This window comes from Lagenorhynchus albirostris, chromosome 15 (genome assembly GCF_949774975.1).
Source record: "Lagenorhynchus albirostris chromosome 15, mLagAlb1.1, whole genome shotgun sequence".
Taxonomy (NCBI): Eukaryota; Metazoa; Chordata; class Mammalia; order Artiodactyla; family Delphinidae; genus Lagenorhynchus; species Lagenorhynchus albirostris.
In genome coordinates, this window is record NC_083109.1 from 26,306,848 (window position 1) to 26,320,856 (window position 14,009).

The following is a 14,009-nucleotide window of genomic DNA, read 5'->3' on the forward strand; positions in this document are numbered from 1 at the left end:
AAGAAGGGCAGTGTGGCTGAGCAAGGTTTGGATTTTTTGGTAAACACCATAGGAAACCACAGACTTGAATCAAATAGAGATGTGTCATGATCAAATTGTTTTTTAAAAAACCCCTCTGGCTGCTTTGTGGATTACAAAAGAGCAAACTGGATTCTAAGGAGGCAAAAGTGAAAGCAAGTAGACCAGGCAGGAGCTATTTCAGTAGCTAGCGTACAAGGATAACTTAGACTAAGGTGGCAGTGGAAATGCAGACAAAAAAAAAATAAGGAGTTTTAAAAGAATTGTCAGGAGTTAATTTACCAAAGAAAAGCTGGCATAAAGAGCCAAAGAGAAAACTAAAACAAAAGGATTACCTGACTGGAAAAGCACACATTTCAAAGCCCATCTAGTACAACTGAATCGAAGAAGACAGCATCTTCCAGAAGAAAATAGACATCTTTTTTGGCTCCCTGTTCTTCTCCTGCCTCATGATGCACAAAGAATTTGAAGTCATTCTTTCAGAACCTTGAGTATGCATCTCACATATTTGAGAGCCAACTCATTTGGGAGAAACTTAGAATATCCTGACCTGTCCTCCGTCTGTTAAATACCAACCTCTCAAATAACCAAAAACATGACTTCATACCATTTACTTAAACTCTCTCAGGCTGTTTCCCCCATTAGTACAGGAGTAGGAAACACATTTATGTTTCAAGAGACCAACGTGAGCAGTACGATGCCTGTCTGGAATATAGTTAGCACTCGATTAAGCATCAGTTTCATCTTTTCTACCAGATTATGTAAACTAGAATAAGAAGCAACTTTCTGACACTAAACAAGTTCCTCAAACAACCCTCCCCAAAAGTCTGATATGAAGGATTGAGAAGAGATCAAACGCGGTTTTCATACTGGCTGACCACAGAAAAGTTTAAGCATTTTTTCACACAGTCCCAAGGAAGCCTGAAGTACATACAAGCTCCTCATTTTCCTAGAACCCTGATGCTTTAAAATAACACTTAAAAAATGTTTATAACCTTTGTTAAAATATATATATACTGCTTTAGAAACCTTGAAATTATCATCCTGCCCACCCCTCTGAGCTATAAAAAATAATTCCAGTGGTAGTGCTTTCCAAACCTCTGTTCCCTGACCTTTATCATTTACCACTTCATTCTTACAGGGCTTTGAACTTCTGGAGGTAGCGGGACAAAAGGCTGCTCACCTCTTAGGCAAACCAGAGTCTAACCAGGGCTCCATTAACAATCAAGTTCTCTTTTCTCCCTGAGCTTGCTGAATATCCTGTCAGTCAACAGAATACCGCATTTTTCAAAGGTGGATCCAGGCGGCCCTTGAGAATTACTCCAATAAGGAAACTTTTACCAAATGACGGGTCAAAGCCTCCATCAAGACCAAATTACTGCTACCACTAACCAGAGTAAATGGTACTGCTCTACTAAGTAGGCCTTCTATGCAGTACAGAGTGGGAAAGGGTTTGTAATAAAACAGTCAGCCTCCAGTAAATACCAAATGCATCACAAAAGAACAGGAAAGAAAAATATCCAGGGCCGACTTACTTTTCACACAAAATAGTCTAGATGCTAAAATGTGAGCACAGGAAGGATCTTCACTGAATTTTCACTCTAGGAGGTTTTCAACAGAGCTCCTGGGTCTGGGAAAGATGCCTTGGGTGCTTGGAGAATGGGATAGGGATGGCAGAATCCACGACAGATGGAGAAGCGGGGTCTTCATGCTTGTTTCAACCAGAGCAGTTTCACAGTCATCTACATCATGCAGCTCCATTTCATGATATGAAAGGTTTTACACCTGAAGTATTTAAATGACCAATCTATTTCAACTTCTCAGTGTTAGAGACAAAGAAGTATAAATGGAGATATTCCATAGGACCTGAGGCACTATGCTGGACCCCAGACCTCAAGCTGACTCCAGTGCTCTTACTACCACCATATACCACTCACTCTGGTACAGAAAAGAATGACCACGATCAGAAATGCCAATATGATTAATGCAGAGGGCAGAAATTCAAACCAACCACCCATAACTGAAGAGTACAAATCTAAGGACATGAAAAGCTACTTTTGCTTAACAATTATAAGAATTTTCATTACGAGAATAAAACTAACATTCTGAGAAGTATCAAGGCACTCATAAGACGCTTTAAAAAGATGAAGTAACCAAAGATCCTAAAACCTGAAGAAAAACTCTTTATTCTGAATTGGCATAATGAAAAGAAATCAAACTCAAAAGGTAGGGCCGTGGGTTCTAGTCCCAACTTGGCCAAATGCATTTGTTGCAAGGACACACGGTCATGGGTAAACCTAATCTGTTAGAAGTTCAGTTTTCTACCTGCAAAATGCAAATGAACCGGATGATTTGAGAGCCCCTTCCACACTAAAATTCTAGAATTCTACGCACTAAAAAGATCATATATTTGATAAAGCTAACACAGACTATAAAAGACATCATCTAAAAACGTCACTACCATTTTATATGAAAGAAATTCTTTTTTCTAACAAAGATGATGACCAAAGTTCAAAACTAAAAAGAATAACATGATACCTAAAAGATACCTAAAACATTCAAACTGTTTCTAATGGCTCAGTTTCTGCCTTCAGCAATTAGAAGAACCACATTATGGCCACAGCCTGGGAAAGATTTCTTTCTTTTTTTTCTTTTTTGCCACACCACGCATAGCATGTGGGATCTTAGTTCCCCAACTAGGGATCAAACCCACGCCCCCTGCACTGGAAGCGTGGAGTTTCACCACTGGACCACTGGGGAAGTCCCAAGATTTATTTCTAGTGTCAGCAGATTCTTTCACAGATTAACGTAGAATTGCTCTAAAGAGAGCAAGAAAAAAAAAAAGGGTTCTTAGAAGTTGCCTTGCTGAGAAGAAAAAATAACCCAGAATATGCATATTCTATAATAAAACATATAAAAGAAAGGTAGACTACAAGGAGAACTAGTTGGCTTAAGATATTGATGATGCTATCTTCTACTTTCCATTCAGCCAATATTTATTACATTATGTACTATTTGCCAGACACAGGAGATACAGTGAAAACCAAGTCCCTGCACTGACATTCAAGTGGAGGGAGGCTAATGATAACCAAGTAACCAAACAAACAAGGTAGGACTGTGAAACAACCAAAACCCTCATAATGTTGTGGAATTGGAACTACCGTTAGAGAAAGCCTCACTGAGAAGGTACTTCTGGACTAACAACCAAATGACAAGAAGTTACCCCAGAGCTTTCCAGACATAGGGGCTAGCAAGTGCAAGGGCTCTGAGGTGGACACAAGTTTGGGGCCTTTGAGAAACAGAGTAAATGAAGGCCAGGGTGGCTGAAGTATAATGACCAAGGAGAAGGTGCCAGGAGAGATCAAAGAGGTAGGCAAGGGCCACGCAGGACAGTGGATGATATGACTTGCATTTTTAGAAGCCCACTTTGCTTGATGCGTACCTATCAAAAATCAAAATGGATTCTGGTCCTGCCTCGCAAATGACAGACTCTATGATTTGACTGTATGGAAGTCTCCTCAGTATTTAATGGTAATATAAATAGTTCTGGAATCACTGCAAGTGTGGAGTTGTATATGAAAAACTTAATTGTAGATCTATAAATAACATTGTGAAACTGCAAAAATTACCTCCTTCTCGTCCTCCATTTGCTTTTCTTTTATTTGCAAACAGTGAATTTTAATGGATGGATACTTTAAGTGTAGTCATTTATTTTTTTACCAAGAAGATCTTTTAATACTTTAAAAATATATATTCTACATACTAAAAAGATTCAACTGGACTTGTTAGTTGAATTAAAGGACCCCCCTAAGGCTGAGCCCTCTATCACTACATAAGGTATAATAAAGTGCAAATGGCCATGACACTTTGACTTGAGCATCATTCCACAATAAAACTGAACAATGTTCAGATGACTGCAGTCATGACTGACAGTGAGTGCTGCAATGACAACTCACAACCCAGGTTAAACTCACCAATGACACAAACACCTAGTCACAAAAGCAAAGTAGTTCAGCATGACAGTCATAAAAATGTAGAACACTACAAAGGAGCTCTCACTGGTTTTACAAGGATGGGAAATTCCAAGTGTAAAAAACAATATAAATCCCACCTCTAACCAGGCAATGATGGACACTGACAGCTGACTTCAGGAAAAGCTTAAGAAAAGCAACTCAAAACAAGAATTCAAAGCATGGATAGATTTCACCTCTCCCACACATCCCTGAGTACTAATTCTAAGGCCTGATGCAAGCATCTACATATAGTGTCAAATGTACCATCGCATTACCCAGAACAACTTTTATCAGAGAAGGAACCCTGTGGCATGCCCCCAAAGACTCCAGCTTATCAGTAAAGCTTTGGTAACCATAGATAAGTCCACACAAATGTATTCAGAACTGAAAAAACTCCTATTTTCAACTAAGTAGTGAAACCACATGGTTTCTGACGTTGATGGCCCACTAGAAGAGATTTCCAGGCAGTGGGGAGAAAAATACCAAGCCATTCTGCACATGCTTCTCCTTAACACATGAGAAACAGACCAAAAAAATGCCACAGGACTTCTCTGGTGGTGCAGTGGTTAAGAACCCACCTGCCCATGCAGGGGACGAGGGTTCGAGCCCTGGTCCGGGAAGATCCCACACGCCGCAGAACTAAGCCCACGCGCCACAACTACTGAAGCCTGCGTGCCTAGAGCCTGCAAGCCACAACTACTGAGCCTGCACTCTAGAGCCCATAAGCCACAACAAGAGAAGCCACCAAAATGAGAAGCCCGCGCACCACAACGAAGAGTAGCCCCCGCTCGCCACAACTAGAGAAAGCCTGCGTGCAGCAACGAAGACCCAACGCAGCCAAAAATAAAGAAAGAATATTTTTAGAACTAGAAAAAAACTGAATATGGACTATATATTATATACTACTGTATCATTAAGTTTCTTGACTATGACAATGGTATTGTGGTTATGTAGGACAATGTCCTTGCTCCTAAGACATACATTCTAAAATACGTAAGGGAGAAGTACCAGTACTAGTTGAACACTTTTAAATGGTTCTGGGAAAAAAAGCATATATATGTAGAGAGGGATAAAGCAAATGTGGCAAACTTGTAACAATTAGGAAGAAAGCAAGATAGGTGGGGTGTTCAGTGTAGTACTCCAATTTTTCTGTAGGTTTGAAATTTCTTCAAATGAGGATAAGAAAGGAAAAAATGCACCACCTTGTACTTTATTCAGCAGACCTGGGTCCTCGGGTGATGAGGATAGGATGGTAATCAGCTGGTTCAGATTTTTGGTATCCTTTCTTATCCATTCCCAAATAACAATAAAGTAAATGCCTGCACAACTTCTGGAAGATAGTGTGGTGATAATGAGGCAACTAATAAGACTAATCGATACTTCAGACTCTCAAGGAGCCCTGGGAGGGGCGGGGGCAGTGGTGGAGAATAAGGTGTGCCTGTATGTATCAATGCCATCATGGCAAATATATTAACTGAATACAACAAGCAGTAAAGCTATAAGGAAATTATAATCCAATTTTTTCAAATATTATTAATATAAATTATCATTTAGGTTACAAATCGCAGAATTTATGGGCTACCTTCACTTTCCCTGCTGCATTTTACTTTCTGTTGCATTTGCACATATCGCTTTCTAACAGGTCAAAATGTTAAAAGAGACACGCACGGATAGCACGCACAGATGATCAACCAAGCTAAAAGTCTACCAGGGACTTCCCTGGTAGCGCAGTGGTTAAGAATCTGCCTGCCAATGCAGGAGACACGGGTTCGAGCCCTGGTCCAGGAAGATCCCACATGCTGCGGAGCAACTAAGCCTGTGTGCCACAACTGAGCCTGCGCTCTAGAACCCACAAGCCACAACTACTGAAGCCCATGTGCCTAGAGCCCGTGCTCCGCAACAAGAGAAGCCACTGCAACGAGAAGCCCGCGCACCGTACCGCAATGAAGAGTAGCCCCACTCACCGCAACTAGAGAAAGCCCACATGCAGCAACGAAGACCCAATGCAGCCAAAATAATAAGTAAATAAATTTATTTTAAAAAAAATTTATTAAACATGGACTATGCCAAGAATTCTGCCCAGAGCCAAATTACAAGGACAAATGAAACTCAATTCCTATCCTTAAGGTATCCATAGAAATAGGTATTTCTTCTCCCTCTTAAAAGAGAAATGTTCCACTAACAGGCACATTTGTAACACATATAATACACACAACTATAACTATACATAATTACCTATAATTACAATATATTTAATAATATATAATAGAAAAATGCCATTAACAAGCAATTAAGGATAAGGAACCTAAAGGAATATCATAAAGGGTACCATTTATTAAGGACTGACTGTCAGAGATGCATACACCACCATAAAGAGGGGTTAAATCTGTCCCAGGTGACAAAGCTAAATTTTGAATTCAGGGCTCTGACTCTTCCAAGGCTCAGTTTCTGACATTACATTATGCTGCCTTTTAAAGTCTGAAATACTATAAATAAAAACAACATAGAGAACAGCACAGATATCTGAACATAAGATACATCTGATGTGTACTTAACGATCAAGTTTTATGACCACAGGTTATATAGTTGGTATTTGTTCGAGTGTTTAATTTTTAATTAATTAAAGAAAACAAGTCTATCAAAAACAAAACTAAAAGAGAAAAGTCTGTTTATGGACTACTGCAATTTATAACGACATTTTGGAAGATTATAAGGATCAGCATCAAATTTTCAGTTTCTCACCATCAACAGGTTAACTATGTCTAAATTAGGAGTCAGCAAACTACACCCCCAAGCCAAATCTAGCCCACTGCTTCTTTTTATAAATAATGTCTTATTGGATCACACCCATGCCCATTCGTTTGTGCATTCTCTGTGGCTGTTTTCCTGCTTCAATGGCAGAGTTGAATAGTTACGATAGAGACAGTGTGGCCCACAAAACCTACAATATTTATTTTCTGGTCCTTTACAGAAAAAAATCTGCCAATCCCTGGTTTAAATGATGTATATCACAAATCATAGAAAAATAATTAGCTTGTTCATTTCAGCTCTATTTAAGCTTACGAATTGAACCTGATTTAAGTTCTCTTGCTTTGTAATTAGTGTCACTTGGTAAATGCTGAGTTTTTGAATTTCCACAAGTATTTTCACATTTCAGTTATTTTCCATAGACTAGGTCTTACTTGGCTGTCCAGTAATTTATCCTTCACATATTATTACAAACAAAACTATAATTAAGGCACATCTGCAATTACCCCCACACATACTTATCCCTCTATTGCATACAATCTGCAGATATAAACAAGGAAAAACTGAATACAGACACAATAGCTGATATGACTAAATAATTCCTAATACTCTGTTCACACCAGAACACCTCAATGCGCTATTTCAGAAAAACAGCATCAGCATCACCTGCCTGCCTATTAGAAATGCAAATTCATGGGCCACATTCCAGACCTACCAGTGATTCTTAGGAACACTAAAAGCTGAAGAACCACTGCACTAAAGTAGAGTTTATATTACTTACCTTGAGTGTAAAAAGGCTGATTCGGCCAGGTAGTTTATAAAATAACCCCTCTCCTCCTCTTGAATTGGAATGTAGCATGGCATTAAGACATGCAAGAGGGGATGTCCCACTGTAAAAACATACAAGGATGGAAGGTGGTCATACAAATCAATATGTCTACTTACTCAAAGCTCTAATACCCTTTAACTCACTCTTAAATCAAGAAAAAGAGGAAGAAATATAAAAGAAAACATCCCATGACAAGAATTCTACTTTGAAAGTGGCAAAAGAGCAACAAATGAAATTCACATAAATCACACCCAGAGAGCTCTGGGATAAGACATGCTATCTGATATCTCCACTCCATACCTGACAATTCTTTAGTGCCTTTTGACAATATGAACCAAACTCTCAAGAAATTTAGAAACACTACACAATGATTTTTCAGGTACACTCAGGAGTTTTGAAAAAAAAATTACCCAATATTTTTATTTGCCCAAAATATTTAAATTAAATTTTAATGTTAATTAAAAACAAAACCGAGTTTCCTAGCATCTATATTCCAACCTACGTATCATGCTCAGAAACTGCCACATAACATTTTCAACACAAAAACCACAGGATCACTGGTGCTGTCCCAAGAAAATAAGCACACTTTTTTTTTCCAGTTAACATTTTCTAATAAACACACAAAAGGAACAGTATTTCATTTGCTTTTTCTCAGTTGGGAAGGGGGAAAGATGGGTTTTATTTTGTATCTACCCAGGAGCAATCATTTAAATTTGAATATAGAAAGTCACATGGATTTAGTACCCAATAATGCTCAAACATTAAACCAAAAAGAGATAGCATATTAAGTTATATCATGGTCCCTGCTACAACAGTAGGTCGCAAAACAATGACAACTCATGTGAGTTAGCGACTACTTACTAAATCTTAAAACAGAAAAGCTATCAAAAATACAGACAAATGTCCATTATTAATATTAACTGAGTTTGGCGCTAGCATGTTAGTGCTAGGGTTCACCTGTGCACCTTCTCTTCCCTCTCCCCAGCATGTTAAATAAATATAAATATCTCAAGTAAAGCCTCTCAGCATTTTTCAGAATTAGAGGCCCTAATTTATGCAGAGTGTTAAAAATAAATTCTGAGTCTAAAAAAGCCATTAAAAAAACCCTATTACTTATTCGGCTTTGGAACACACTGGATGCTAAAAAAAAAAAAAAATTTCACGAAGAACCAATCTCTAAAAGAAACCTTGTGCAGAATCTGGAGTATCAAGTGGGTGTGCTAATGTCTCTGCTACAGTGGGGAAAGGCATGCTGGCAGAGTCTTTCTTGAAACAGTGTGACTCCTACACACTATACCTCTGTCTACAAATCACAGAGCTGCTCACTCATCACGAGCCACCATGACTGCTTCATAATTCCTGTAAGAGCTAGAAGCAGAAACAAGTTAGGTTCTCAACTCCATCTGTCCCAAAGGGACTAATTTACCTTCTATAGGCACAGTGGTCCAACAGCAGTGCAGACAGCAGCATGATGGGAAATAGCACATAAAAACAAAACAAACAAAAAAAAAACAATTATAACACTACACAGTGCATAGGTAGTATTTAAATGAATGTATCTAGACAATCCTGATCTTCCCTCCCCACAAAACGTCAGCTAGAGAATGTTTGAACTGACAACTGGAAAGTGAGGATCTTTCGATCCTAAAAGATCAATTTCAAGCAGCTAAAGCTTAACCAGCAGAATATATGCTGTCTGTTCTGAATCCCGAGAAGGAACTGTGCTGTGCTCTCCTCTTTCATTTTAATTTTAAAAAAGGTTGGGGTGAGGAGAGAAAGGATTCAGGACAGGCACTGATTTTTGTTTGTGCCTGCAATTCTTTCTGTGTTTCCAATCTGTTGCTTCTCTAGGAAAAATATATCACAGGATAAGAAAATCAAGGTCACCTCCAAATTTAGTATGCTCATATCATGAATGCCTAGAATCAGTAGGGGGAAAAAAAGCCAGTGGGTTTTATGGTGATTAGACCACCCTTCTTTGATCCTAAAACAAAGGACTTCAAAGATATGGTATAGAGAGAAGGGAAGTTTTAGACACGATGGAGCCTATCAGAGTCTGTCCCTTCTCTATCACTGAAACTTGCAAAACAGATTACATGAGAAAATGTGCTGACTCCTTACACAAAAAAACAAGCTCCATGTCGAAATTATGGGAGAGCAAGGATAGGGAAAGCCACTGAACCTCTGATGAAAACAAATGAATGGTGAGCCACTCCCACCCTCCACCCAGAGGACACACAACATGGGAGATAGTTCCACACCACCACCAGACGTGTGTGTGTGTGTGTATGTATGTACACATATATGCACATGCAGACTTTCTCATATCACTGCCTGAGTGCAGGAAGACACGTGTCCTGTGAAACCCTGACATTAAGCAACAAGAGCCATACAAACCTCATTTCCTTTAGTCCTTCTGCCTCTATGACCTGCAGAATCTGTTTTGGTGTCATTGGAGCATCTGAGTAGTTTTCTAGTACCTGAAGAAAATATAAGTGTTCTGATTTCAGTGTGCAACTTCCATTTACATCCATCACTATATAACATGGGCTACAATTCTGCTATGAGGTACCGCTGCTGACAATTTAGTCTTTCCACAGACAAAATTACTTCTGAAACCAAATTACACATATATCTAACTAGTTGCTGAAAGTGACTGCAATTAGATGAAATATTCTAATTCTCAATTCTGAAAACACACAACCTCTTAGCATACATGTTATGATATGTGGGGCCTTAGCAACCTTGATTACCGCTTAACTTGATGCTGTTAATACGGCTAAACCACAGAATACATAGTTTTCTATGCAATAAATTATAAGACAGAAATGCATTTAGGGGCTTCCCTGGTGGCGCAGTGGCTGAGAGTCTGCCTGCCAATGCAGGGGACACGGGTTCGTGCCCCGGTCCAGGAAGATCCCACATGCCGCGGAGCGGCTGGGCCCGTGAGCCATGGCCGCTGAGCCTGTGCATCCGGAGCCTGTGCTCCGCAACGGGAGAGGCTGCAACAGTGAGAGGCCCGTGTACCGCAAAAAAAAAAGAAATGCATTTAGATTTTCTTTCCCAAGGTACTTTGATTAGTATCCATATTTTTTTATCTTTTTTTTGGGGTGGGGGCCACACTTGCAGGATCTTAGTTCCCCAAACAGGGACTGAATCTGTGCCCTTGGCAGTGAAAACACAGAGTCCTAACCACTGGACCACCAGGGAATTCCCAGTACCCACATTTTTTAAATGATGGCTTTTGTGCCACTGGGTTGTGCAATTCTGTTAACTGCCACAGTACATTTTGCCATTTGGCAACATGATGCTGTGATCCTATATGATTGGTGCAAGCAAACAATGAGAAATGGAACATCCCACTTACGTTAGCGACATCTATAACTAAGTCCTGGCAGTAAGGTCATAGTGAGCAACCAGAGCTCTCTCACTTGAAAAAGCTGAGTTGTTTTATAAATGTTATTCTTCTCAGGGAGGAAAAAAGAGAGGCTGTCAATATCTCTGTACCATCTCTACCAGTGCAGCTGCTGAGGTTACTCCAAACCACACCAACATCTTGCAGTCATTTAACAACCCTAACAACGAAGTACTGTACTGCTCTGTCACAAGTAAAATGTACAGTCCCACAGGACTGCTGTGAAGGTTCTCTCTGTGGAAGAACATGAACCCTGAGCACTAAAGAAAGGCAAGTTTTGGAGGAGTAGCTGCTGAAATAAAACCTCTACCATGGTCCCATTCTTAGCCTCTCTCTGTTCAGTTTTTACATTCTCCTTGGGTGTCATTATCATCTCTCACAGTTTCAACTAGTACCAAAATTCTGATAACTCCCAAATCTCTACCTCTAGCCTGGACTGCGGACTGCTTCCCAAGCTTCAGCCTCCAAATACTCAGTTCTGTACTGGACGTCCCACATGCTCACCTACTCTAATTCATCCACCATCACCACCACCCCGCCTTCTAACATTCCTCTCGTTGGTCGGCAGCCTGTCTCATCACCTAATTCAGAAACCCAGGCATCACCCTTCACTCTCACCTGTCCCCCAGTTCCCAACCGCCAGTTTCTGACCTGACCTGACACAATAGCCTTTCCGCTAATATCCCTGCAACCAGCCCCGCTTTCCTCAAATTCATTCGTACTCCACTGCCATCCTTCATTCAACAAATACGTGAAATACTCACTTTGTGCTAGGAACAATTCTAAAAATTCACCAGTAAAAAAAGACCAAATCCCCGTTTTTGCATAACTTACCCTGCTATATAGCCCCAGTCAGTCCAACAAAATAAACCTGCCCTAATCACTTTCCCAATTTAAAGTCCTTCAACAGAAACCTAATTATACACAGCGAAAGCTGAAGCTTCCAGAGAGACCACTAGTCCACTGGAAAAGCACAGGTTTTAGAACCAGACAGACCTGGTTCTAAGGAATTCAAATTCTGGTCTTCTAAACTTGGGCAAGTTACCTACCCACCCTAAGCCTAGGTTCCTTCGTTTGTGAAGGAAGGATACTGAGATCTTCCTCTCAGAGTTGTTGTACAGATTAGAGATAATGTACTGAGTGCCTACAGTGCCTGGCACCAAGTAGGTGTGTGCTGGCCTGGCGTACAAGGCCCTCACAATTTGATCTCTGCCTGTCTCTCCACAAACTTTATGTTCCAATAACTATGTGTAGTTCTACCCAGTTCCCACACTCTCCACCCTGCAAATAAACACACACACTCCTATTTTTTGTTACCAGCTCCTGCTTACGTCCTCTGTGACAGGCCTAACTCCTACTCACCCTTCAAGATTCAGTTCGGAAAGCACCTTCCTCCAGGAAGCCTTCTCTGCTCTCTGCCAGACAGTTCAAATGTCTCTTTTCATTGCCCCATAGTTGCACAACACTGCTAATTTATCTTCCAAAGGACACTTGAGAGTAAAAGGAGGAGCTATTCATAATTATGCTTAGACAATAAGCAGGAACCAGGATGTCTATTACCATTCATACATCTATGATGGCACTGACCATGGCTGTAATGAAATTCTATTCACCTGTCTGGACCTTCTCCATCCCCAGAAAAACCATAAGTTCCCCAAGGGCAAACCTTATCCATCTTTGTATTCCAAGAACCTAAGTGCCAAGTTAAGCAGTGTTGACTTGAACAAACCCACAATACAAGCTACTAATGTTCACTGCCACAGATATAACTTCTTTGATACTAATTGTGAGCTAAGCTAGTGAATTTTTGTATGGTAATTTTTTTTTTTTAAAGAAGCATGACTGAAAAATTAGCTACCAATTATTTAAACAGCAGTCAGGAAGAGCCTGAGAATCTAAGAGAGAGGAAACAAAATCTCTAAAGGGAAGTTACATCAAAAGATACAAAGTTTTCACTTTTATTAAAACTGTACATGCCTCCGGCTTTCAGTATAAGAACAATTCAGCAGTGTTCTATCCCTAGTCTGTCTTTCTAAAGCATACTTAAAAAAAAAGTATCTCTTCTCCAACTTCAAAGGGAAAAAAATGTTTGATGTAAGAATGGTCAGTCATGAATCAAAGTGAAAGATAAAGCATGCAATGAAGAGTTTCTCAAAGCCAGGGAGAATCCATTTAAGGGCATTCAATCTAAAGGGAAATCCACTCAGCTATTTCTCCCAAACAAATTGTTCCTAACAAGTAGGAGGATTTACACCCACCCAACCCCCTAAAGTCTACCTCCTACATCTAGGAAAAACAAGACTACAAAATGTTTGAAAGAAGAATATCTACTTCTCAACAACATAATTAACAGCTGCAAAAATCAACCTCCTGGGGCTTACTACACTACTGAAATTGTCCAGAAGTCTCTTCTTTCCTACCAAAATAGTTTTAAAAGGGCTCCTGGTATCACTTTAGCCACCAATGTGAGCAAGGTTGGGAGCAATATGAAACTGCCCCCAAGCAAGTGCATCTGATCGCCACTGCAAGCACTCCAAATTCACCTGTCCAAAGAGTAATTAGATCTAATCTCCAGCTCTATCATTATAGCTCACTGGAGTCAAGGTTTTCTCTAGCCAGTGTTAAGCCTCACAAACTCTCCAGCACTTGGTTTGTTACAACAATTTTTTTTTCCCCAAATGAGGAGAGAACTCTAAAAGTTCCCCCTCGCTCACCAACTAGTCCCATCCAAAGGGACAGAAAATTCTAAACAAAAAACAATAAAAGACAGGCAAAACTACACACCATATACCCACAAGTCATCTTTCATGTGTTTAAGAGCACCAGAAGTAATTCCAAGTAGGACTTACTATTTTTTAATGAAGAACCATAGAAGTAAAAGAAGAGAAAGAACTTACTGGGATAATCTAGCATGAGTTGAGCCAATGATAAAACAGAAATAGCAACTTAGATACTGGAGTGCAGATCACCGTAAATTCAAGAGCCT

At 39.9% G+C, this 14,009-nt stretch overlaps 2 protein-coding genes across 2 annotated transcripts in view; both read right to left on the reverse strand.

The window, feature by feature from the left end:
- Positions 1-14,009, reverse strand: part of ASXL1 (ASXL transcriptional regulator 1) — a 67,300-nt gene that overhangs the window by 51,254 nt on the left and 2,037 nt on the right. The window contains exons 2-4 of the mRNA XM_060124619.1: positions 10,006-10,088; positions 9,035-9,037; positions 7,561-7,669 (exon numbers count right to left, since the gene is read on the reverse strand). Of these exons, the coding sequence (XP_059980602.1) occupies positions 7,561-7,669; positions 9,035-9,037; positions 10,006-10,088 (195 nt within the window). The remainder of the gene's footprint in view (positions 1-7,560; positions 7,670-9,034; positions 9,038-10,005; positions 10,089-14,009) is intronic.
- Positions 10,006-14,009, reverse strand: part of KIF3B (kinesin family member 3B) — a 61,386-nt gene continuing 57,382 nt past the window's right edge. The window contains exon 10 of the transcript XR_009535724.1: positions 10,006-10,088. The gene's annotated coding sequence lies outside the window, so the exon portion shown is untranslated. The remainder of the gene's footprint in view (positions 10,089-14,009) is intronic.